The sequence below is a fragment of the Peromyscus californicus genome, unplaced genomic scaffold, assembly GCF_007827085.1.
Source record: "Peromyscus californicus insignis strain IS unplaced genomic scaffold, ASM782708v3 Scaffold_8__1_contigs__length_139910024, whole genome shotgun sequence".
Lineage (NCBI taxonomy): Eukaryota > Metazoa > Chordata > Mammalia > Rodentia > Cricetidae > Peromyscus > Peromyscus californicus.
Genome location: NW_026294606.1, coordinates 1,647,193 through 1,673,715, shown reverse-complemented (window position 1 = coordinate 1,673,715; position 26,523 = coordinate 1,647,193). Strand labels below are relative to the sequence as shown.

The window sequence follows — 26,523 nt, the reverse complement described above, 5'->3', positions numbered from 1 at the left end:
TCCCTACTTGGCCAGCCTGTGTGTGTACACACGTAAAGCTTACGTCAGAGCCAGATGTGGCAGCACATGTCTATAATTCTAGCACTTAGGAGGCTAAGGCAGGACAATCAGCAGTGCAAAGCCATTCTCTGATACATCACAAGTTTGAGGCAAGCCTGAGCTACATGAGACCTGTTTCATAAACAAACAAACCCCCAAACACTCAATCCCTTACAAAGCATTTTCTTGTCTTCCTTACGCTTTCCTGTGTTAAACACACAGTAGTGCTTTTCCTAAGGAGTGGTCTGATGAGCAGCCAGACCATACAGGAGTTCTAGCCCAGAGAGCGAAGTGCAGAGTAGTTCTGTTTCAAAGAGTACCAATCAAAGAAAAACCAAACGATGCTACCAAGAACAGCCTGATTAGGTCACCTCTTCAGACAAGGAGCACCACACACACTCTCTGGGTTCTTTCTGCCTTATTCTAAAGACATACTAATATCTTACATACTGAGGATACCGGTTTTGCCTCTTTGCCATAGATCATGGTTTACACCTGGGAGCAGTGACACTTAGTGAAGCCAACAGCATCACGGAAAGAGTTCTTGTTCCAATCTTAAGATTCTTTTTAAATGAAAACTCACTGTCTTTTACACTTTGGAAAGTTACCATCTTACCCATACCAAGTAGCAAAATCCTGCCTTGTGATCCGAAGAGGAGTACACGGGCCAGGCTTGGAGCCCCTGAATGAGACCCTGAAGTCAGATGTTCAGCATTGGTGAACTTTCAGAAGGGACCCAAACACAAAATCTGGGTACACTGTACTCATTTCCTGTGTAAAGTTTAGAACTAGATGACTACACTGGAGGTATGATAAGTTTTTTCCACAGTTTATTTTGAGGCAGGGTCTCATGCATCCCTAGCTGTCTCAAACTCAATACACAGCCAAGGACTGGGACTATAGAGATGAGCCTCCCATACCTCTTTTATGTGGCATGGGAGACAGAATCCAATGCTTTATGCATGCCTGGCACCCCACTGAGCTACATCCCCAGCCCCTCCCAAAGTTCTGAAGGAGAGAAAACCAAAGCTGAACGTTATTAATTATCGGAACCCACAGTCATCTCTCTGTAGATGTTTATAACAGGAATCTCAACACTTGGGATACCAGGTAACTCCAGCTTCAAGCTGTGGAGCTGCCTCTACTCAACTTTTCCCCTTATGTCTTCCAAGATACGCCAGACCAGAGAGCTCCTAAGAGAGCTTGTCGCATGCCTCAGACAGGTTGAGATGCTGCCACCTACCAGACGGATGGAGGAATAAGCCACAGAGACTACATGAGCAGGCAATGACTTTTATATCAAGTCTCCTATTCCACTTCTGCTTACCTGACAATGAAATCAAACTCGGACCCTGCAAGCATCAGTACGCCCAGCAGAGTGGACACAGCACCGTCCAGAACAGGAGCGAACATGTGCTCCAGGGCAAGCATAGCCCTGTGGTTCTTGTCACCAATGGCTGTCAGAAAGGCCTGAGCAAAGGAAGAATTGAGATGGTCACATTTCTGGACTGTACGTGGTGAAGTGCTCAACTCTGTCTATACTTGGGTTTTGCTAATTTTCCCATGTATCTCAGGCTGGCCTCAAACTCACTACTGTACAAGAATGACCTTGGACTTAACCCTCCTGGTTCCACCTCTAGAGTGCTTAGGTTGACAGGTGCTACTATGCCTGGTTTATGTGGTGCTGGGGTGGAGCCTGTGGCCTCCTGTAGGCGAGGCAAGTACATTACCACCACCTCAGCTGTAGCCCCCACCCTGTAAGTCACTCTTAAGTTCAAGTAGTGGCTACAGTCACCTCAAAGAGACTATTCTGTTGTTAAGAGAAAAAAAAATCACCTAAAATGTAGCAACAAAGCCAAAAGGATGACCGCTTTTTTAACGTCATGATAAAGCATTTGTCTTTATCCTAATGGTCTTCTGAAGAAAAGTATTATGTGTATGGGTGTTTACCTGCACGTATATGTCTGTGCACCATGTGCTTGCCTGGTGCCCACAGAGGACAGGAAAGAGGGCATGAGATCCACTGGAGATGGAGTTACAGTTAGTTGTGAGCTTATGCTAGCTAGGCAAGTCCTCTACCACTGAGCTAAAGTCCCAGCCTCAGGTCTGCCTGAAATGCTGGATGTTGCCTCTATCTTTCTCTCCAAAACATACGCTCAAGATTTTACTGCTTAGCTCCTAGAATGTTTACTTGGTTTCACTACAATGCTCTGTTCATATTATTGGGCCATAGTTAGTGATGCATTATCTTGAATAAAACCCAAAGCATGATGGGCCAGGCTTATAATCCTGATAGGCAGATCCCTGGACCCTGCTGATCAGCCAGCCTAACCTACTCAATGAGCTCTAGGCCAGTGAGAGACTGTCCCCAAAAATAAAGTGAATGGTGTCTCAGTAACAGTATTTGTTACCCTCTACAAGCATGTGAACCTACACACATACACACACACAATTCTAAGATACTGTTTCTAAATCATCATCTTACTAATAGCTTCAAAACGTGAGTGCAGTGACAGTTCTGAGAGGTCACAGGAGGCACATGCCACGTGCTAAGCTCCAAGAACAATGCTGGAGAAGCCATGCTAACATCACTTGGTTCAGGCCAAGAGCTGAGTTTCCCAGCTTGGGCATTCCAAACACCAGAGTTTCTCAGGTAGTACTTATTTACTGAATGCCTGTTAACAGCCCCAGGTACTCAGGATGTGAGCACATCTGTAGGCAGAAAGTAAACTGCACACTGCTACGAGGCTTTCAACTAATTTTCTCATCAGTGTGTGTAGCTGGCTCATCTTTTGGATTCCAGACTCTCTTTCAGGTTGATTTCTTCCAACACAAGGCAGTGTGTAAAGAAAAAAGGCCAAGGTCCTGGTGAAAGCATCCCTGGTTCTCTTGTTTTCTGCTGCCATGGATGCATGAGAAGCTGGGAGGTCTACAGAGACAGGTGGACTGAGGTGGAAGAGCAGGCTCTTTAGGGCTCTACACCCGAGCTTTCATTCACAAGCCTGAGGGTTTTTCTGTGGCTGCCAGCTCACCTTACCCTCAGTTATGCTATCCCCACCAAGCCTCTGAGGGTGGTCTTGCTCTATTCATCCCCACTTTATGATTATACTTAAAACTGGATGGATGTTTGCCTAAATACACAGAATATCTTGAGACAACAGTGACAACTTCAGGACAGGTGTGCTACTAGTCAAAAAAAACAAAAACAAAAACAAAAAAACCAGAATAACAACAACAAAAACCCAGTATCAATGTGCAGAGTCCTTACAGTCCCACACACTACTGTCGTGAGCAATCACTTTTACTCCCTGTGTCTCTTATCTAGGACTCCCCAAGAGATTAAGAACCCCCAAAACATTTCAGACTTCCTTGAGAAAACTGTGCTTGAGGCTGTCCCTGTGACATGTGGAAAACAAAAGGCCCAGGTTCCTTTGCCCAGTCAGCCAATTTCCCCAAAGGACCTCTCATACCAAAGCCACATGGACGGTGAACTCCACTCCGATGCCGACAGATGCAATCAGGATGACCACAGGCACAGCACTCAGCTTGATCCCAATGAGGCCCATCATGCCAAAGAGCTCAACTGTCATCAAAGCCAGGACCATGACCTTGAGGAAGGCACACAACAGGTAGTAATTGGTACAAGGGACACTAGGAGTGGCCAATGGTGCAAATCAACAATCCCAGTGTGGCTTTGTCTAAGACGTGGAGCACCTGTCACCTGAACACTACAGAAAAGCACTAATGTCCTTCACCTCTGGACACGTCTTACATTTCAACTGCCTGCTGAAGGGAGATGTTAGCACAACTTACTGCCAGGCTAAAAAGAGTTTTTGTGAAGGCAAAGTTGTGTGTGTGTGTGTGTGTGTGTGTGTGTGTGTGTGTGTGTGTACATGTGGAAACTAGAAGCAAAGCTGGTGTTGCTCTCTGGAGCCTCCACTGAGACAGGCTCTCTCACTGAGACCTCAAGTCCACTGATCAGGCTAGGCTGGCTAGTCAGGCCTCCTGTTTCTGCCTCCCTAATCATACATTACCACACCCAGCTTGACTGAGCTATCTCCATACCTACCAGTTTAGTATTCTTTGCAAATTATTTTTCTCTGCTCCTATCCTAAAAAGGGAAAAATAAAGAGACCACATTCTGGAGCCATCTATAAAGAAGTATACTATCAGAGTCCAGCCTTTTCCCATTATTATTTCATCAGCAACACAGTTACTAGAAACAGTTCAGAGTAATACAATACAGAGGGTGAGCACAGGTTACATGCAAATACAGTAGTGCTTTAATATACCCAACTTGAGCCGGGGGCACTCTGGTACAGAGGTCCCAGAGCCAATACCTAGGACAACTGTGGTCCACAACAAGGCTTTAACCTTAAGCACCAGAAAGTGTTCTATAACTCTTTTGAGTTCATACTGCAGTGTTTTTGACTGTTAAAGGCTGCGGCCTAAGGAAAGCTGATAGGATGGGGGTGAATAAAGGATTTTGTAGGTAAAGGAATTGTGCTTTGGTTGGAGAACCCACAGACCGAAGGAAGAGACTGGGGAGTGGGCGGGCCCACTAGCGGGTCAGGTTACTGGGCCTTTGTGCTTTCAAGAGATGGGAAGCAACTAGGACCCAGAGCAGACCCGAGTTCACGGCTTCAGAGCCTTTCCTCTTCCCTGTAAGATGTGGAGAATGGTATGAAAACCTACAAGGCAGATTTGCATTTCCTCGGCCAAGGAGGAGAGAACTGGTTCACAACCAAGGAGGTTCTCGTGAGCCTCCCCGACTTCTACCACATGGAGGAATGAAAGTAAATGATCTTTCTTGCTTGGGGATAGGACAGTGGGTGGTGGCAGAGGTTGGGAGAAACAGAGAAAGATGGACGCCATCCATGACTTAAGTGCTGTGAAGATTTCTGCAGACTAAACAATTACCTTTAATGTACCTGCTGCCCAGACTCAGCACAGAAACAAAATCTGTTTTTATAATTCTGGCATTTTAAAGGCTATACCACAGTTCATGGAACTTAAACAATGCCAGGATTTCAGACTCTACATGAGACTCTCTTCAAATCTGAGGGTAATCTAGAGAGAAGATGCTCCAAACTAGCTATGAGAGGCAATTTATCATTTCCCCGGTAGTTACAATCAATGTACACGATGCACCAAGAGCCCACATGTCATCCCCATCCCTGCATCTGTCTTAACTTCTCTGTGCACGCTTCCCCATAATACACAAAGAACCTTCTACACATTATTAGGATGGGGATGAGGCCACAAAATAACTTTAGAATAAGAAAATTAGTTATGCTTTGGGTTTTTTTTTTTTTAAGTAAAATTTCAGTGCCTTTATGCAGTGTGCTTACAAAGTCTCCTATCTTACACATGCATGTTTTAATGCTGTGTGAGCGGGGACACAGATTCCGGCCATTAGAGGCTCTACCTCCCCCATGAACCTCACCACCTCAAGTAGAATAAATATCTTACAGATGATGCAATCTATACCCTCCTCCTCCAAAGGCCCAGACATAAACAAAACTTCCTGGCTGCAGAAAGAGCTATGCCGAAAGGAATCCGATTTCTATAAAGACCCTCATAGTAAACTCACAATGATCCCAGCCGTCCAGGGGTTCAGCAGGAAGACTGCGCACACCAGAAACGTGCAGGCCAGCACCACGCTGATGGCTAGCAGCAGCCAGTGGCGCAGGCTGATGTACTGCTCCCAGAACAGGAAGGGGTAGCCATTGGGGTAGCTGGACAGTCCCAAGCTCGTGTAGTTGTTACAGATGATTCTCACTTTTTCAATGGCTTCCACAAAGTCTGAGGTGTCTCGCAGGCCGTTGAGGTAGAAAGGGAACTGAGCATATTCGATGGGCTCTGCTGCTGGGACTGGACGAAGAAGAAGTGGGGTGAATGAGGGTCTCAGGGAAGAGCCTCCTCCATCCCAACTCCACAGATGTTGGGTGTGTAATAAAGAGAGAACTTCCCAGAAATTCACTCATTATCTTTCTTCCAACAAAAAAGGCAAACAATACATGATTCTGGGCTTTCACAATATTCAGAGATGGTTTAAAATTTCTCACTAATAATCTATATGTTTTCACTGTGCGTGCCACATTCAGGCACACATGTGGAGGTCAGAGGTCGACCTTGGATGTCAATCTTTTCCTTCTACCTTCTTAGTGCAAAGTCTCTTGCTATTTGCTGCTGCAAATTCCAGGCTAGCTAGCCCTGGAGCTCCCAGGACTATTTCCCATCCCCCTCTCATCCTGCCTTATACACTGGGGTTACAGGTACACTACCACACCCAGCTTTGTGTGGGTTCTGGGGGTTCAAACCCAGTCCTTGTGCTTGTGTGGCAAGCTCATTTACCTAGTGAGTCATCTCCTGAGCCCAGAATCAACCCTTTGATTTTTATTTGGTGGTGGCAAGTGGGTGAAGAGTGGGGAAGGCAGCAGAAGGCCTCTGTGATCTGTATATTTTTTTTAAGTCTTTGATTTTATTATTCCAGAAGCAACTACCATTTGTGAGAACTCTAAATGCTGTAAGACTTCAATGTTGAAAACACCTTTTTGTTTCCACATTCAATTTGCTCCTCTCAACCATTTATTTATAAGACCAAAGTAATCCCAGAGTCATGCCTTGCAGAAAAGACACTTTACTTTCTTGTCCTTCAGTGACCTTGCAACTTAAACCTTGCCTGCTTTTCTAATGCAATGCTAAGTCTTCAGCAAGAGGGGAAGAAATCCTCACACAACAAGCATCTAGTTACTGCCCTGTGTGTTCCACACCCTTTGGGGTCATTCAGTTGACTTGCTAAACATGATTTGCCCTATTATAATCTCAACTATAAATTTTCATTAAGACAAGCCTTGGCTGCTTGCCACCAGTCTCTGGGGGTTGGTACAGGGGAGTTCAGACTGCTGCCTGCCCTGTTTGCAAAGGGACCCGTCTTCTTTCTCATGTCTTCTCTTGGCCTAACATCCAAAGCATGTGCTGCTACTAACATCTCTAACATAAATGCAAACTAAATCCACACAGAGCCACCTTTCAAACCCTAGGCTTAGGGGTGAAGGGAAGAGGAGAACACTGATGTATACAGACTTTTCTTCTCCAGTTTAAACAGCTCTGACAGAGCACAGGTGCTTGGTGGCTTATAGAAATGACCCAACATGCCAAAAATCCCTTCAACACCAGAGTTGACAAAGTTAAGATAAACATATAATCCCTAGCGATAAAACTCGGCAATAGTAAAATAACACTCAATGTGGAGGCGTCCCCAGCTTTCACATGGAACAGCTGGCATCAGGAGAGATGCCTGGAGTTAAAGCTACAAAAGGAGGTTAGAAACGCTTATTTCTCAAAGTGAGAGTGCAGGGCTGTATTCCATTACACATCCTCGTCTGTCTCCCAGAGTTTTAAACTAAAAGAAATATATTGTTCTATTTACACTTTTGAACCCTGGGTAGTGTCAACGAATGAGGCTGTTGCTGAGCTCCAGGCAGCAACTAAAGCAGCCTCTGAGAGCTCCCAGCCTCTCTGGATAGACTGCTACTTACTTCTCAGCCTGGTCTCTGGCATGTAGTCGGCTTTGTCGTGGACCCACTCTGGTCGGTGAGGCCGGATGTTGGCCTGGGAGGCAGCATAAGCTACAGGGTCGTTGCTGACCCAAGCCGTCAGGTAGATGTAGAAAGCGCTGGGATTAATGATGCCATCTGCATCCACCAGACGCTGTTTAGTCAACTACAAAATGGGAAGAACAGAGGTCATTCAGAGCAGGCTGTGAGGTAAACACACTCCTGCTGGGAGAGTAAAGCTTTGTACCCACATTTCCAACAAACAGTAGAATGCCCATGGCTTGACAGTGCCCTAAGTCCCTCAAGAATACCTTTGATGTCTTTCAAAATGCACTTATTGGGGGATGCAATCACCAGTGTGTTTACAGCAAACACACCGTTCTGCAGCCGGCCCAGGAATCGGCTGAACCAATTAAATCTGAATGCTAAAAGAGACTGTCTGCAGCCAAGGCGGGTAATGAACAATCTGGAAAAACATATTTATAGGAGGGGCAGGGGGGAAACCTGGCAAGCATCCCCATCCACGTCTGTGTGCAGTTAACCTCTGTTGTTAACACTGAAGGAAATACCACCCAGTAAATGGAGGGGAGCTATAAAATAAAACAACATCTGTATAAATTTTGCTAACACAGCCTCCGATGACCTGTGTATTCAAAAAATGCCCATTGCCAGAAAGTGGAAGACAATGATATAAAGCCAGGGCCCTTCTGAGTAATCTTACTTCTGAGCCCTGGTCAGATGCAGTGGCCACATCTGCTCCCACAGCAGGCCTTGTGGGCTTTGCTTGAGTCAAAGACACTATGAGACAGAGTGTGGATTATAAATATGGTAGATACACCGAAAAAAAATTTCCTGTTTACTTTAGATCCAGGCCTCCTTCCAACGTTTGGTCTTTTTTAACAAAATGAAAAACACCAGTGACAGCAGTTCACAGAGAAAAGAGTGGAAGAATAAAGAGCGTGGAAGAGATGGAGAGAAGTAGACAGCAGGGATCTGGATTCAATTAATCCACAAGATTTCTAACAACTGTAGGTCCTCAGACTGTCTCTGGAATTACATAGCACAGCTCCTGGCCTCCGTGCATGCAGCATGCTCTTCTTTCTCCCGGGAGAGGAAATGGTATCTTGGTGCCTAGCCCCACCACAGGCTCCCTGATTCCTAAGTCCAATTCAGTATGTCTCTGCTCCATCCTCTCAGGCAGACTGGTCTGCCATACCCTTGTCAGACCTGACAGCCCACTGCATGCCACTATAAAGCACCAAACTTCACACTCCACAATGACCGAACAATGTACTTTGTAAATCTGTCACCTTTAATGCCAGCAAAAGGGAGAAGACAATATACAGAGCTGCCGAGAAGATCATTAACATGATGTTTTCTGCCTAAAGATAGAGAAAGCAAACTACGAAGAGCAAAGAGGCCTAGGACTCACTCCAGATCCAGGGTGCAGATGTACCCTGCACATGCCCAAGGAAACCAGAAGGGATATGCCAGAGATCAAGTGCTTCAAATACAGAACACGATCAAAAAGAACAGCCCTCATTACTGAGGTGGAGCAATATAGGGAGGGTGCATGCCTCTGTTTGCTATATTCAGGCCACAGCAAGCTGCCTGTTCTTAACATCTACTCTTGGGGCCAAGCTAACCCCAAAGCATTAATACATCCTTCCACTATCCTAAATGACCTCTCTGATCTTCTAAGCCACCCATCTACCCAACCTCTATTCAAATGACTGTTAACCAACAAATCCATTGTCCACTGTCTGAATACACCATACTAATGAGTGTTAAACTCTGAAAGCCCAGTATGCATCACTGGGAAAAGCACTGTCAATGCCACCATATTCTGCTCACTGCTACTGTGTTAGAGGTTAACACCTGTCCCTACCTGACAAGAAGGGAAAAGTGGCTGGCTGGAGGTCATAGTTACTATCTCCTATCACTTCAGGTCCTTATGGAACACAAACTGGGATCACACACTGCCAGCCCAATTTCCAGGGGTCAGCTGCCTAGAAGTTGTTGTTCACAGTGCCCTGGAACAGTGGGAATACCTGACTAATGTCGATGGGCTTGTCTCGGCTGCCAGTCTGCACCAGGAGTTTGTAGGCGAGGACCCCGTCGTCCGAGCCATTTTTGTAATTGTTTGGCATGATCCTCCCAGTTTCCCAGTCACTGTCAAATGCATCCTGAAGTCCTGGAAACAGCAAACATGTGCAACACATTAAAACCTGGACCAAGAGGCCTGGTCCTAAGGGATTACACCGAGGACAGTGGGCAGGACGGAAGACTTATCTACAGCTTTCTCTCACTTAAGAAAGGACTGCAGTGCTAGCCATTGCTGCTCAGAGAGAAGAAAAACACACGATTCACTTAAACTAAGGAGCAAAAGTCCAGGAGCTAGAGAGATGGCTCAGAGCACTTGCTGTTCTTCCAGAGAATCCAAGTTCAGATCCCAGAACCCACTTTGGAGGGCATACAAACTGCCTGTAACTCCAAGGGAGATGTTTTCCTGTGGCACACACCCCCCCCCACCCCCAGAAAGGGGAGGGGGAATGGTGGCACAAGCCTTTAATCCCAGCACTCAGGAAGCAGAGGCAGGCGGATTCCTGTGAGTTCAAGGCCAGCCTGGTTTACATAGTGAGTTCCAGGACAGCCAGAGCCATAAAGTGTAACCCTGCCCACCCCACCCCCAAAAAAAATAAAGATCAAATTCTCTCTCTCTCTCTCTCCCTCTCTCTCTCTCTCTCTGGAGACAAGGTCTCACTATGTATCCCTTCCTGGCCTATACCTTGACCTCAGTATGCAGACTAGGCTGGCCTGGAACTAACAGAAATCCACCTACCTGCCTCTGCTTCCCAACTGCTGGTATTAAAGGTGAGCTCCACTATGGCTAGCTCAACTCTTTAAAAAAACAACAACAAACAAACAAACAAACAAACTTCAGGCCTATTCTAGCAAGCAAGGGAGAAGAGAAAGATACATACTACATCCATTAACCATTTCATGGCACACAGGGAGTATGCCAGGAGTTCCTCAACAGGACCAGAAACTCTACCCAGAGCAGTAAAATCCCATTCAAGATCCCAACTTCCAACAGCAGCTTGGCTGCCCAGGAACCCAGGCGAGTGAACATGACTGTCAATCTGATCCATCTGTTTGACTTGTGCAGCTAATACAAGCTGTGGGATCCGCTGCCAGGTGGTGTAAAGATCACAGCCCACGCCTGTTCACTCTCCTCCTGCCCTCTTCCTCTCTGCCACCCTTCCACATGGAGGGGTGTGTGGAGGAGAAGGAGCACGAGGAAATTTGGATCTGTTTGAGAACAAATGACAAACCGCAAGTCCTGGGAGAGGAGAAAAAAAGAGCTTTCTGGGCTTGGGGGATGGGTGGGCCCACCAGCTTACCGCACACAGCTGGGCTTGGCCTCTGTAATCAAAACCATCATTACAGACCTGACACTTTGGTGACAGCTGTAAAGAGATAAGCATGCTGGGCGAGAAAACAAGGCCCTGGTGACCCAGTCTTAGGGTCTGAGCACTGCCTGGAGGGCACTCTCCTCAACACCTGCCCCCCAGCTCTGCTCCTCAGTCAACTCCCAAGTAGACTCCCTAAGTCCCAGGTGCTCCGGAGACCCCTATCCTGTTGTGTTAGACACCTCTGCTCAGAGAGATGCATTTTACTCCATGACTAGAGGAACTTCAAAGACAAAACCAAAAAAACCAACATCCGCCCGCCCCCCCCCCCCCAAAAAAGACAAAACCAAACTAAACAACAAAAATACATGTTCTGTGAATGCTCAGCATGGTGAGGTGTTTGGGGTTGGGGAGCGGGAGGAGGTGGGGCTGTCCTTAAAACGAAAGCCTCCCTCCAACATTATTATGATATGGGCATTGTCTCCAGGGTGTAGGCTGGGTCACCTGTGGGCCCTGTACTTCAGGGGCTGGAGGAGGCAGGCAGAGGGACCACCAGCGTGGCAATCTCCAGTCTCAGACAGACTTTTTCACAGTAAGGTTTGCACAGGCAGGACCGAGCAGATGTTATTTTATGACCCAAAGCCCTTCCCTACCCCCATTCTGGAAAAAAATAAACAGAAGAGGAGGACAACCATTCCCCAACCCCCCACAAGGGGCCTGGTCTGTTTGCCAAGCCAGGAGAGAGGAAAAAGGAGAGAGGAGAGCTTTTATGACTCCAGACTTGCATGGCTCCAACCTTCCTCTTGGCTCAGTGTTAAAGGGCTACTCCACACAGTCCACCTTCCTTAGCATTCGGTCAGTTCTAATGCTCACCTCCTGAGAGGCTAATCAGCACTTTCATTGGAAAGGTTCAAGAATCAGAGCTAAGCTTTGAACCCAGGCAGCCCAAAGCCAGACTCCACATGTATTACTCATTGTGGAAACTCACTCTGAGAGCAGTATGCTGTCCAGGAGAATCACCAAATGCATGGATAATACCAGTAACTTAGCCAATGTACCAGCAGCATCTGGTGTCACAGTAGGCAACCAAGTGCATTTGCAAAGGTATGCTCACACAGAGACTTCTGCACTATTCAGGGAAGCCAAAGATCAGAGCTGCAGGGTCTGCCCTGCAGCCAATTCAGAACACATTCCTACAACGCTGACCCCAATGCACTCCACAATTACTGACTTTATGACTAGTTGAGTTTTTCCACAACTAGTTCAGTATTTTCTGACTAAGCACTGAAAATCTCAACTACCATGGGCTAGACACCAAACACTTGTCCCTTGGCTGACATTTACATTCCAACAGTTTACAGCAAAACCTTACATTTCAGCTGCAGTTCTCTTATTAGCAACATTTTATACAAAAAATTATTTTTAAGCCTGGGCTACAGGAATTACCCAAATATACAAGCCTCTAGAAGTGAAATGATAATCTATTTCATTCATGTAATTCAGTATGAATTAAAAATAAACGCCACCTGTACATGATGCACATGTACATCATTTCTAACTTCACCTCCTTTATGTGCATGTTCCCGGATGGCCTACGAGAGCTGGGGCTATATCTCAAAGGTAGAATGCTACCCTGGGTTCTACCTCAGGACTGACTTTCCAAACAGCACGAGATAATCCCTGTGTTAGCCATTAAATATTTTTTAGGAGTGAAAAAACAAAATTACTATTGGAGTGTTAACAAAGAGTGTTAACAAAGAGATGGCATAGTTGAACGGACTTCAACACTACACCAAGTATTTGGAAAAAATGCTGCTGCGAGAACTGCTTCCTCCAAGGAAATGTTCAAGGACCCGAGCAACTACTCAGCAGGTCTGAAAAAAGGCTCAGGGTCCAAGGGCCCTGGTGTCTGTGAGCAGTGCTCTGGAGGACCCACTGAGGCATTACAGCTCCATGGCCACATGGGATTCTGACATCTTAGCATGTACCCACATAACAGTTTGGCTGGGTACTGCTTGCTTAGCAACCAAATTGTAGTTCAAATATATAGGTATCTATGCATCCAAATGTTTTGGGTCTTACAAGAGGAGAAACTAGAGACTGCTTCTAATACCGTTTTTAGAAGAAAGGCCTTCAAACTGCCTAGAGAGAGCGTCTATTGCACCCTTCCCAACCCCGGCCTACCTCACCAAAGGGAAGACACTGGCTGAAGACACTGGAGAGCTCCTTCTACCACCACACCCTCCTCCACTCAGCACAGCAGACCTCTCTGTCATTTGTGGCAAGTTATTTGCATGTCTTTGGTCAATGTGTGTGTGTGGAGGGGGGTGAGGAGAAAAGCAGAGACTCTGGCAACTGTTTGGCTCTTTGTTAATTCACTACTTAAAAAATAATGCGTTGAGAACCGAGTGTAAGAAAATAAAACTTGGGGTGAATTCAAGTTAATCTCCTGGGCTTCCTGGTCTGTAACAATAAAATGATGCTTTCTCCACCTTCCCTCAAAGTTGGACCTGGCACACATGTATAAGCAAATTCTAGTCAGTGCTCAACACCAATTCCCATCAAACTAAGTTGTTTATCACCTAATGCAGACTCATAAGAAAACTGGCTGCCTGATCTTTACATGCAGGAGTACTGACTTAAGACAAAAAGAGCTCTTAAATATGTGTTTAAATAAGCCTAATTAAGTGGGAAATTAAGACAGCCACTGGGATAATCTAAGCCAACATATGCTGGAGTTGTAATTATTTGGGTGCTCCAATAAAAGCAATTTTGCTTGAATTGTGTGGATAATGGTCCTGATTGTCTACTGTGCTTTGCCCGTGTCAACATTAACAGATGTTCTGGGAACCACTGAATGCGTTTATACTCAGTTAGTCAGCAGTTACAAGCAAATTTAGTCCATCTTATATTTTTCTCCAGCAGACTAATAATATTTCCAAAAGATGTATCTAAGGGAGTAAAAGGCACCAAACCTGAAGATCTGAGTTCAATCCCCAGGCCCCACATAGGAGAAGGAGGAAAGCTGTCTCAGCATGCACACTGTGGTATGCACATGGTCACCCTCACACACAAATCAACAGGTAAAATGGGGGTGGGGGCAGGGGCGGGGGGAGAAGCAGGATTTGTCCCTTCACGAAACAGCAGTATGTGGGTAAACATTTCTAAGTTCATCACCAAATGGAAGGACAGTTGGCATGAAGCTCCTTGGAAGACAATGGTGTCAAACGTCAATTTGAAGATGAAACACATACCATTTTAGTGTTGGATATTGACACACGGGGAAGGCCTGGGGGGGAGCGAGCAATTTTTACACCTTCTACTCAAATTTGCTATGAACCCCATGTATATGAACAAAAATTAAAAAGATGTTCAAAATATGCAATGGCTGACCCCAAATCCACCATTACAGTAGTCTGTAATTTACCAGACAGCTCAGAAATCCCACCAAATACTCCAGTTTCACTTTGTCATTCAACTGGCCACCATCCAAAAGGAAAACAGCAATAGAAGCCTCCAGGCTCCCTATTTTCTAATGTCTTTCCCCAATGTGTGTTCACAAATGTGTTAATAGAAGGCTCTTATAGTTCCCAGTTCCCAGCACCCACAACTCCAGTTCCAAGGAATCCAATGCCCTCTTCTGAACTCAGGGACCAGATACATAACTGATGCACATACATGCAGGCCACACACACACACACACACACACACACACACACAAGCTGTTCCATTATGATGGAACACTTTCATACAGTGGACAGAAGGGGGTCACCGTGGGTGAGCCCGAGGAGGGAAAGCAGAGGACGGCATTCTGCCGCAAGTCCTACCTTGGAGCCAGTCTCGGAAGTAGTGCAGCCACATTTGGGGAAGTTGCTTGTTCTCCTCCAGCATGACATACTTCACATTGCTGAAACTCTTATGAAGGTCATAAAGTAGGTGTTGGATATTTGGGTAGTCTGCTTTCTGGGTGACTATATACATGTTGTAGAAAGAAAAGTATTTGAACTGTGCAGCAATGAAGTCATATTCTCTGGTTTCCCGAGGGACAATGTCTGTGAGGTCCAGCCCGTCTCTCACTCGGGTGGTCCCATAAAGACTGACCCCCAGCAAGCCCAGGAAAAGGAGGATTACCACAACCTGCAACAGAGAGAAGGGCACTGGATGAGACCCAAAAGAACATTCCTGATACCTCCAATACCAGCACCAACTGCTTCCTTTACTCTTCTCACATAAACAGCCCACACTTAGCAAGGCATCTTAGGGGGTCAGTCTCCCAGAGGGAAAGGCATAAACCACACTAAATCATCTTTTTAAGTAATCTCACCAAGAATAAAAATGTATATAAACCAAGGACATCATTTATATTCATAATAGTATCTGCTACACGGATATTATTATATAGGAGTGTGCTCATTAAAGCGGCCCTGAAATTTGCAGTCTGACCTTGGTGGGCATGTCCTGAAGCACACATGCACATGAGGATGGATCCCAAAGGTGCCAATAGTTCACATATTTTTCTTCAAGGCAGGAAAGCACACATGGTGGAAGGTTACCTTGGCTTTGGGTTTCAAGAGGAAAGGAGCATAGTGCTTCTCTGCAAACGAAGAGAGCGTCCACTTGGTGCAGGGGGGCTCGAGGCAGTGAAGGCTGGAGTCTGAAAACTGGGAAAGCAGGTCCCTGGTGGAGCTGGTGCTCTCAGGGCCCTGGCAGCTGAGGGTGTCCTGGGTGACGGTGACAGGCTGTACAGAGATCTCGGATCGTGGCTCAGCAGTCGTGTAGTACACATGTGTATGAGGGTCGTACTCTGTGCGGAGTTGAACAGTGGACTGCATGGTGATGTGTGTTTCGTGGGCGAAGCCATGGCTGCTGTAGGGAGGTGGGGGGCTGTAACGGGTGTGACTGTGAGGCTCTGTGTAGGCCTGTGGTTCAACCTGAATCACCCTGCTGACACAAGGGCTGAAAGACAAGAGAAAAACACACTGTAGTGTGTGACCATGATGGAGAGAGTGGGCTTTCACTTCTGCTGAAAACTGATGCTACCCGCTGACACCACTGACTTAGGAGAGAAACATCACCTGACTGTTCTAGACACAGATGTGATCAAGTCCAAGCCAAATGCACAGTGGATCCTGAAATGATGATAGACCCCTGCACAAAGCACAACTCCAAAGAACTAAAAAACTAAAAACAAAATCCACCACCCTGTGTTTCTAAACAGGTGGTTTTCAGCATTCCTCTGCTCCAAAGAGCTACCAACCAGTCCTGAACAAACATGGGTTCACGATGGAAAGAGAGACCACAAGCAGCAGAATCTCTAGGGGAGGTTTCTGGGCATAATCAGAGGGGGAAAGTGTGAGAGCTCACACGTGCCAAGGAGTCCTCTGTCTAAGATCCTTTCCTGCCCTCATCACACCAGCCTAAACCCTCTTAGCTACATCCCCTTCAGAAGAAACCCACAGACTGGAAGGGTTCTCTAAACAGTCTTTCTATATGTCTAAAACAGGCCCCAGGACCCTGAAAATGTACCTTGTGAAACAGCAGAAAATATCCAGTCTTCTGTCCTCTCGTCTATAGAAACCCACAGACTGGAAGGGTTCTCTAAACAGTCTTTCTATATGTCTAAAACAGGCCCCAGGACCCTGAAAATGTACCTTGTGAAACAGCAGAAAATATCCAGTCTTCTGTCCTCTCGTCTATATAAATCCATACTGAGAATTGCAGGGAAAATGAGCAGCACCATGGCAAAATTGAACACCACTACCACGGCAGCCTGGAGCAGAAAGAATGGAAGGAATCAACACACCTCCTACTTAGCCTGCTGCTTTACAAGCAAGCATCTTTTTTGTAATTTTCATATATGTGCATGAGTGTTTGCCTGTGCACCATGTGCATGCAGTACCCTCAGAGGCTAGAAGAAGAGGGTGTCAGACCCCTAGGATCTGAGATGTGAGCTACCATGTGGGTGCTGGGAAGAGAGCCTGGGTCCTTTGGAAGAGCAGACAGTGCTCTTAACCACTGGCCATCTCCCCAGCACTCCACACTAAGACAACAGTACTCTCTCAACAACCTGCGGCTATACAGCGAAGCCGAGCTGGCGGACAGTGAGGTGTCTCCTTCCCTCCTCACCACTAACAGGCTGTGTGTAACGGAAATGGGAGAGCCCCAAAAGTTACACAGGTTGGAGTGAAACCACTGCTGACCAACCAGATCACATCTACAAAGCCAGGCAAAGAAAAGACTTGAGATGTTTCACTTCAAAACAAAAAGAAACATTTTCCTTCCAGAACATTTCTAAGAGTTCCCACAATCCTGATTAATACTCTGTATATAAAGTAGATCAAGCCTATCAACATGTCACCTTTAAAACATGAAGTAAAATTTCACACATGTCCCCGGAGGTTTTTAATAGGCACATTCCAAGTAGCCTCAGGGGCAGCTTTTGGGGTGTTCTAGTGAGCAACAGCCAAGGTCAAGGAGAGTTAAGCAGAAAGAAATTCCTGTGTGTGATTATAGTCTGTAGAATAAATAAGTATGGATTCAAAAGCCACTCTATAACCTAGAGTAAACACAGGGTTAGGTTCTGCAGCACTTGGGCAGATCTCCTGCTGACCTAGTAAAAATTGCAAAATTGCGCTGTTACTAGGCAGAGCCGACAGGACATCCAAGGGCAGTGCTGTTCTGAAAAGTGGACAAGGAGCAGAAAAGGAAAATGGAAGGGAATGCTAAATAGCCAAGAAATAACCAGAAATTAATTTAAAAAGTAAAATCTCCTAGCAGAGCTTTCAAAGGACAGCTTCTGAGACCTTCTCAAAATAGGAAAATGGATCTGAGTGAGGAAAGGAGGCCTGGCCATCACTGGTACCAAGAATTAAAAACCAAGAGACACTTCACAAAGGGCTTTTTAAAGGGAGTGTTGGTTTATGCTGCAGGTGAAACAGCAATCTGGAAGCCATGCCCTTCAATAAAGAGTCCCGTTAAGTCTACAGGGCCGCAAAACAGCCAAGTCTTCTACATTACGCCAACTCTGTCCTGAGTTGATTTTAAAAGGACCTCATCAATTCCAACAGAACAGGTTAACCACAGCTCAAATGCATGTGCAGGACTCTGAAGGCTTCCTTATGAAGCAGCATGTGTGACAGGTTCCTGTCACTACTGTGACTGGAGACACTATCTAGGAGATATATCCCTTCTCTTTAAAGTCTAGTCTGTGCTGGGTGCTGGAGAAGTAGAGAGAGGTACAAATAAATTGCATACAAGGCTGAGATGTGTCATTTTAAAAAGCAGGTCCCCAGCAGCTCAGGGGGTGAGTGCTTGTGGGTTGGGTGGACAGGGTGGCTGGTCGAAGAAAGGTTTAGAAGATGAAAATAGGGTCCAGGAGCAACAAGGAAGATACAAGATGCTTGGCTGGAAGATACAGGACAAGAAAGACACTCTTGATTCAAGCCACTCAGTCCTGTGACAGGTGATGGGAGGCCAGGCTGTCAGTATGCACCCACTGCATTCCCACAGTAACCAGGATGTGGACAGTTTGCAGCAGACAGAACCAACTACCTAGAAAGCCTGAGGCTTCCCAGCCAATCAGATTCAAATGGAGGTTTGATGCAAAGTCCTCATCTTAACTAGTTTGGATGCTCTTGTTGGGGCTGGTGACTTCTTGAAATGGCATACTCACATTAGGTGTGGATGCTGACCAATCAGATGCAGGGAATGCTGGGAATAATAAGACTCGAGATTTTCCATGAAATCAGTTATGCTGGGACTGAATCCTATTAGCCTTTTAATTCCAGTCATGTTTACAGCTCAGGAGTGGGATACAGAGATAAGCCCTAGGCATCTCTTGAGGGTGAGGGCAGAGACTCCCGAGTCACTAAGCCTCACAAGTGCATAGGTGGCATGTGCTGCCATGGCAACACTCATTAAAAAAACACCATCAAAAAGTCTGATAGGCAGCTGTCTTTGCTCACCCAGAGAGAAGCAGAGGGACAAGAGCCCACAGCAATAGCTCTTCTAACCTATTTTTTTGACAATGTGATCCATATTGAGGAGGAATAATTTTCTGCAAAGAAAATGAACGTTGACATCCCCCATGGGTGTCAAAACCTTAGAAGCATCTAGCAAGGATTTCTCAAGGCAGAATGGTCTCTGCAAAGTAAGATGAAACTTTAAACAACAAAAAGAAATTCTAAGTAAGTCAGAGAATCTGATGGGAATGATCTTGGCTGTGGATTGAATCCAGTTACTCTTAAGAGATGCTGGCCCCACCCCCAAAACATCTATAGTGGCCCTGCTGAGACACCTGTGGCAGGACCCTAACCTAAAACCTTTTACTGGTGTAAGGGTATAGTTTAATGGTAGACTACTTCTTTGTGTGGTCTTGGGTTCAAATCCCACTGCCACAAACAGAAAAGGGGATAGGGAGAATGCTTAGTAGATAAGAGTAGTCACTGAAACCCTGAGGACCTGATTTCAAATTCTGTTGTATAAACAATTTCCTCCAGAACTGAAACATTCTATCCAGAAAGCTCTTTAAACAGGAATATAAACAACTCAAAATAGCTTCAGGAAGTCCCTGAAACTGATCAGATTCACTAGGTCCCTCCCTGCCAGAGTAAGCAGAGCCAAGCTGCAAAGAAGACTTCCAGACAACTGAACTGCAAAGACCACTCGGGAGATCACAAACTGGTTGTCTGGAAGAAGCAGAGGTTTAGACCAGGAGTCACCTGGAAAGGACGCTCTCCACCCTGCTGCGCTGCCTACAGGCTGTGCAGTGTGCTCCTGGTTCCTAGCTTTGTGAGCTGTCACTCATGCTGGGGTGGCTTTGGTGATGCATCTGTCTTTGACTCATTTCTGCTCCTATAAGTGACCCATTACTGATACTCCCCTAAGTAACCCCAATAAAAGTCATTGGTTTACCAAGTTGGACTTTGGTGGTATCTGTACTTTGGTCTGTCATAGGTTCCCTATGTGGTATGAGTAGACATGTGTGTTGCATCTCCCCAGGAAAAGTCTTGTCATAAAACCAATTCCCAATATCCACATAAAAAGCTGAATACTTGGGGCTGGAGAGGTGGCTCAGAGGTTAAGAGCACTGCTTGCTCTTCCAAAGGTCCTGAGTTCAATTCCCAGCAACCACATGGTGGCTCACAACCATCTGTAATGAGATCTGGTGCCCTCTTCTGGCCTCCAGAGATACGTGCAGACAGAACACTGTATACATAATAAATAAATAAATCTTTTTTTTTAAAAAAAAAAAGCTGAATACTGCTTCTAATGCCTGTACTCCCAGCATTGGGGTGGAGCTTACTGGTCATCCAGCCCAGATGGCAGATAAGCTTCAGGTTAAATGAGAGACCCTTTCTCAAGTCAGACAGCGAAGGAAGATACCTGATGTTCTGCTTTGGCATCTGTACATGAACATATACACTCATACACTCACACAGTAACACACACACACACACACACACACACACACACACACACACACACAGAGAGAGAGAGAGAGAGACAGACAGACAGACAGACAGACAGACAGACTAACTAATAAACATTTAAAGCAAACCTTTATCATTAGAATCAGTAAGGGTCTTGGTCTGGGGGTCACTGGGGAACTGATACAACAGTGAAGGCTGATCAGGAGACAAGCTATTTCTTTGAGAGAAGGAATGCTACTATTTCGGTCAGGGCAATCATCAAAGTCTCACAAGGAAAAAAACCCAAATGTCACACTGGTTTATTCCGGCACAGAACCTCTCTGGATGCTGTTCGTGGCTACAGACGACAGACACACAAAACGCAAAGCACTCATTTTGTCCCTGAAAGGTGCTTACCTTGGGAGAACTTAGCGCTCTGGATTTTCTAAAAGGCTTTTCTATCCTCGGGGAGAGACCACACCGTGGGGTGTCATTAAGGGAGGAGTTTGCCTTGAGGAACCATCAGTACTGAGAGGAGAGGAGAGCAAAGAGTGAGGGAAAGACAAGGTGTGTGTGAGCCGACACAGCGCGGAGCAGGAGTGGACAGCGAGGGGCAGGCAGTGGAAAGGAGAGCAGAGGCCTTAGTGGAGACTCCAGAACCAGCTCCGTTCCAGAGTCTGCTGCAATGAGCAAGAGCAGACACAAGAAGAGCGTGTAGCAGATGCATGCCTCTGTAAGACAGGTTCCTGAAACGTCAGCGGCACCACCAAGGCCACAGGCATCTTCTTTTCCCTTATCTTTCCTATTACAAACCCTTGGTCATTTTCATTTTCTTGTGTCTCTGTCCAGTTTCAGATTTGACTTCTCTCATTAACCACTGCTATCTCTATTTCCATAGATGTTTTTAAGGACAAACCTCTTTCTGGTATTTCTTTTTTTCAGGAGTTGGTGCTTATGACTGACAGAGGAGAGGCTCTTCTCAATCTCAGATCTTTCACTAACTGTTAAGGTTGCACCTCACCCACAGTAGGGCCTCTACTGGTAGGGAGATGAAGCTCAGACACCTCAGGGACTGTTTCTACTCAGGTGACAATGTGTATTTAAGAGTATAAATAGGAACACGAGGCATCATCTGTCACCGTCTCTTCCTGGCCACGGTTCTTAGAACCTGCTGATGAGTGGAGAGCATGAAGGCGTGCAAACTCAACAGCAGTTTCACACAAGTACATCAAAGTGGTTTCCTTCAGGCAGTCGGCCGCCTCGTGAGTTTTCTTAGACATCCTAAGAAACATCTTAGACTAGGATGTCTAAGAAAGAGAGACAAATGTTCCCTTCAGCTGAAGCTTTAGAACTTGCAATTAATTCAAGAAATTTCCACCCTGTCATGAACTACCTGGAAGCCTGCTGCTCTGACTGCTTTAGGCTTCCTATGAACCACTGTGACTACTAGGCATGGCCCACAGCTGCTCCTCTCACACCCAGGAACAGGCTCTTCAGACTGACAGCCTAGGTATGCGAGGACCTGGCTGGGAGGGGGGCTGTCAGAGTAATGAGGCCAGCAACACAGCTTTGCACAGTGAGCGGCGGGCACTCTACGCTTGCTTAAGCAGTCTGAGAAGGGAGTAAGGAAAAAAAGAGGACAGGATGGAATGCAGAGGCCAACCAAGGAAAAGGCAGTGAGACACAAGGATCCCCAAGAGATGCCCCTGTAGGATACAGCCAAGTGGCCAATACACCCTCATACAATGTGACAGTCAGTGCCTGTCCCAGGATTTGAACAACCCTATCTGCATACACCAGTAGAGTCTTCTATGGCCTTGAGGTGGGGCTGGAGCTGTTTAGGGAAGGGAGATATGAGGTGACCAGAGGGGAGTAGTCTAGAAATAGGAGCCAGCCAAGGAGGACTTCAAGGCACATCCCTGGACCCACTGACCTAAACTACACAGTACAATTCCACAGTGAACAGCTGCTGGGTAACAAGGTCTAAGAAAGCAAAAAGCTCTGGCACCTGTTTTAGGAGTGCCAGGTCAGGCTTGAAGCACCTACCCAACAGCACCAATACCCAAATGATGCTGGCACGCACTTGATTTGTAAAGCAAGTGCTGACCTCAAGTAAAGCAGAGAGGAGATGCCGAGCAGCCAACCCACAGGGATCTGCCGCTATACACTTACCTGGAGGGAGAATGCTCGCAGCGCAGGGATAGGGATTAGTGCAGCCATGAAGAAGGCAGTGACATTGCTGATGGAGGTGAGGGCCACGCTGGCTCCTGTGCGCTTGAGGCACTCCCCGGTCCTGTCCTGAAGGAGACAAGCCACCGTGCTGAGGGCTGCAGTCTATACTAGCCACCCTTAAAGCACGTTGTGGCAGTTTCTAATACTGGCTGTACTGTGTCTAAGGTACAGGGAAAGGCCACAACCAACCTGACCCCAACAGAAGGTCCCGTTGACTTCTCCCTCATGGGCATGTGTTCCTCATGGTTACCATCACCCAAATCAGAAAGCTGAAGATAATGATGACTTAAATGTAAACTCGTAGCCAAAGAAAACCACAGAAGCAAACTTGGGCTTTGGGAAGGACGGCACAGGAGCCTGAGGTATAATACTAAGACACCTGCATTTCTACAGGCATCCTAAATGGGGCTCTTGGCATTTCTCACAGTGATGTATCATTTGACTTGAGACTGACCAGACAGTCGGAAAACTACAGGACTAGGGAAGAGAGTGTGCTCTGAGTGACCCCTCCCCCTAACCTTCCTTCTTTTCTCCTGCGGTTACCTCAAATGGAATCCTTTTATTTTGTCCTGTTTCACTGAATGCATGTGCCAGGAGGAAGACATCGTCCACACCAACACCAAGAGCAAGAAATGGCAAAACCTACAGCAAACACAGGCAATCACAGAATTAGCCCGGTAAGATCTCACAGGGAAATGGTGCTGCCAGTGCCCCACAGGTGCCAAAGGGGAGCTCATGCCAGTTCGGTGGACTAATGCACTTACCTAATAGTTTGCATCCCTAAAAATCTTTCAGGTATGGCTCAGAGATGTTCTTACAAGCTTCTATTTCTAAGGTCCAGGTATAAGAGCTTATTTTAGAATTAAAAGTAAGAAGCCACCTAACACATGGCTAAAGCTATAGGTCCTAGACCAGCATCAGTGAGAAATGCTGAAAAGTAAGAGGGGGCCTCCGTGCAGACTGGATCCAGCCAGCTCTGTTTGCTCAGTGTGATTCTAATGCCCACTAGAGTCTGGGAATCAGTAAATGATATAAACTATTCTAAGTGAATGTCTCTATCTGCCAAGAGCATCTCCAGACTAAAAAAAAAAAAAAGTCATTAATGTGTGTGTGTACGCGTATGATATGTGTGTGGACACGGGCGCCCACAGCCTACAGTATGGAGGCCAGAGGACAATTTTATAGTCTGTTCTCTCTTTCCACCTTCTATGTGGGCTATAGAGATTGAACTCAGGTCGTCAGGCTTGCATGGCAGGTGCCTTTACCCAATGAACCATCTCACCAGCTCTCCAGGCTTTTAGCCTACAGACCAGATTGGCTCACTGAGAGCTCGACCTCCCCCGAGATAAATGGCATCCTCATGGAAAAGGCTTTAAAGACTCTTCAGGTGAGGTAGACACACAGGGGCCGGCAGGCCGGGAGAGTGTTGGCCAGAGGGCAGCAGTGAATGGCCCCTGTAGTACCTGAGTTGTCGCGGCATTAAAGGAAATCCCGATCAAGGAGCAGAGGCCCAATCCTGCAGCCACGGACAGTGCAACCAACAGGACGCCAGCCAGCCCCACGGCACCCTGGGACTTGGAGCAGTCCCAGCGCAGCATGGTTAAACAGGCATAGGCAAGCTGCAAGCAGAACAATGGGGGAGGGGATGGGGGCGGGGGTCAGAGAGAAGGGGGAGGGGCGGGGGGGTCAGAGAGAGAAGGGGGGAGACACAAAACAAGAGCCAAACATCAGAATGTGTGTGATTCTAATGTTTCCCCACCCACTGCCCCACATCCAAAGTGAGAACCTATTAACTCCAACAACAAAATCATCACACAACAGGCTGGGTACCATTTCTGCAACCCTTACAAGGCTGAGCTGTCTCTGTCTTGGATGTGTTTATATGATAGGGGCAGTTAAAAAGCAGGTATTGTCACAGAATAGTAAAGAACTAAAATCACAAAACAAACCAACTCAAACCAAGCTGACCACCCCAACCCGTGGGAGCCCAGAATTACCATCAGGAGGTAGCCACTGGCCACTCGGATGACACTGACATCAGAGAAGGATTTTAGGATGTCGTCCAGGGTTGTGGTGGTAAAGGAAAGCACCTTTTGAGTGGAGTTTGGGGCAACGCTTTGATGAACCACCTGTGGTCACAAACAAGGCTATATTTCCAAAGGAACTAAAGCACCAACATGCTCAACCAGACCTTGGGGACACCACTATGCACCCCACACTGTGTGCTGAGACATCAGTACAAGGTCCCATGTCGTCAGATGAGGGAAGAGAAACGTCCCTCTGACAGTGAGTGTGATCAAAGGAGAGCAGGCGGCCAATGGTCACCTAAAGTGTATTATTACTTTGTAACTCTAAGGTACTCTCCCCTCCAAGCCAGACAACTGTTCTCTCTTAATCCAAAACAACTCATTCTTATAAATTCCACCTCCCCCCACTTCATTTGCTGGCCACTTTCAAAAGGTCAGAGGCAGCCCCATAGAGGTCACTGCTTGGGAAACAAAGGCCAGCCTCCTGTCACATGACCTGACCAAGGGGCCTGCAGCTGTGAATAGGTTCTGTCTTGCTAATGCTTTCCAGACACCTTTTCTTGCTCACCCAGTGGTTTTCCCCCCTTTTTACACTCCCTGGGCTCTGGAGTCCACAATAGTTACTAGGCATGTTTCAGGGCACCTCCGCTAAGAATGAGTGTCTCTTCAGACACTACTTCCAAGTTTTACAATGGCTCAATAAAGAAAATCAAGCTTGCATCTCATGCAATGCTCTGAATTAAAATCTGTAATGAAAATTAATCCAAGGCTTGGTGTGGAGGTGTAATCCCAACCATCAGAAGACTGAGGCAGGAGGATAGCAGATTTGAGACTGCCTGGGCTGCACAGTGAGACTCAACAACAAAGAAAATCCCACTAAACCTACTGGGAAACACTGCTTTCAATAAGGACAGAAAGACTGGACTGTTACAGGTTGCCCCTGATGTCAAGGCAGGGGCTCACCTCCACATACGTCCTCTGCCACGCCTCCAGGATGGCCGCTGCCCTGTCCTCATTCCAGTTGATATGAGAGACGTACTCGTAGCCTCTAAAGTGCTCATACATTTGCTTGGGAGTCATTAACTGGAACATGGTCTGCAGGGCGTGAGCACTGTGTCAGGGTAAACAGATAGAAGGCAGGTCAGCACCGCCAGAAAGCAGTGTGTGCCGCGTGATATCCCAAGTGAGCAACCCCAACTCTCCCTCAGACCTCTTCCCTCCTCTGTGCGCACATGTTTCCATTCAAACAAGACCAGGATGGTTATTGTATTTAATAGATTGATGTACCATATTAAAGGTGTAACCTTACAAACCTTTTACAGATAGACCCCAAAATTAAATTAATAGGCAATTTCCTTTCTCAGTTCCTATTCCATGAAACAGGAAGGAGAGGGGAGTAGATAGCTTGACCAGATACACTGGGTTCAGCCACGCACTCTCTCAGTGCAGAAATCCCAGAGACAGTATCCCAAGGGAGAAACCTCAGACGGAACACCTGACACTTGACTGACTGGAGTCCCTGACTGCACAAAGGCTAACTCTTGCTTTGCCTGGTCTTTGACTCTTAAGAGTGTATAACACTGATCAGCTCCCACCACTCAACTACGTATTATTACTGGATTTTCTTGCCCCATTAGACTACACAAAGGGCAGACCTTTCAAAACCCTGAAATCAACAGCTACAGCTCTGATGAAAACTACAAATCCATTCTAGAAAACTTCTCCCATGAGATTTCTTTGCATGCTGGCCTGATGTGCTAATGTTCCCCAAGATTCGATGACACTGCACAGCTAGCAGGATTAACATGAGTCCGAATGTGTGTGCACAAGAAGAGAGGCA

The 26,523-nt window shown here is 46.5% G+C and overlaps 1 protein-coding gene across 4 annotated transcripts in view; it reads right to left on the bottom strand.

Annotated features, from left to right (window-relative positions):
- Ptch1 (patched 1) overlaps positions 1-26,523 on the bottom strand; it is a 66,207-nt gene that overhangs the window by 8,332 nt on the left and 31,352 nt on the right. For all 4 annotated transcript variants that reach the window (XM_052727038.1, XM_052727037.1, XM_052727040.1 and 1 more), the window contains 13 exons: positions 25,647-25,794; positions 24,654-24,785; positions 24,120-24,275; positions 23,200-23,298; positions 22,597-22,722; positions 16,666-16,784; positions 15,568-15,970; positions 14,842-15,151; positions 9,653-9,795; positions 7,584-7,767; positions 5,633-5,913; positions 3,510-3,647; positions 1,367-1,509 (listed from right to left, as the gene is read on the bottom strand). In XM_052727038.1, the coding sequence (XP_052582998.1) occupies positions 1,367-1,509; positions 3,510-3,647; positions 5,633-5,913; positions 7,584-7,767; positions 9,653-9,795; positions 14,842-15,151; positions 15,568-15,970; positions 16,666-16,784; positions 22,597-22,722; positions 23,200-23,298; positions 24,120-24,275; positions 24,654-24,785; positions 25,647-25,794 (2,382 nt within the window). The remainder of the gene's footprint in view (positions 1-1,366; positions 1,510-3,509; positions 3,648-5,632; positions 5,914-7,583; positions 7,768-9,652; positions 9,796-14,841; positions 15,152-15,567; positions 15,971-16,665; positions 16,785-22,596; positions 22,723-23,199; positions 23,299-24,119; positions 24,276-24,653; positions 24,786-25,646; positions 25,795-26,523) is intronic.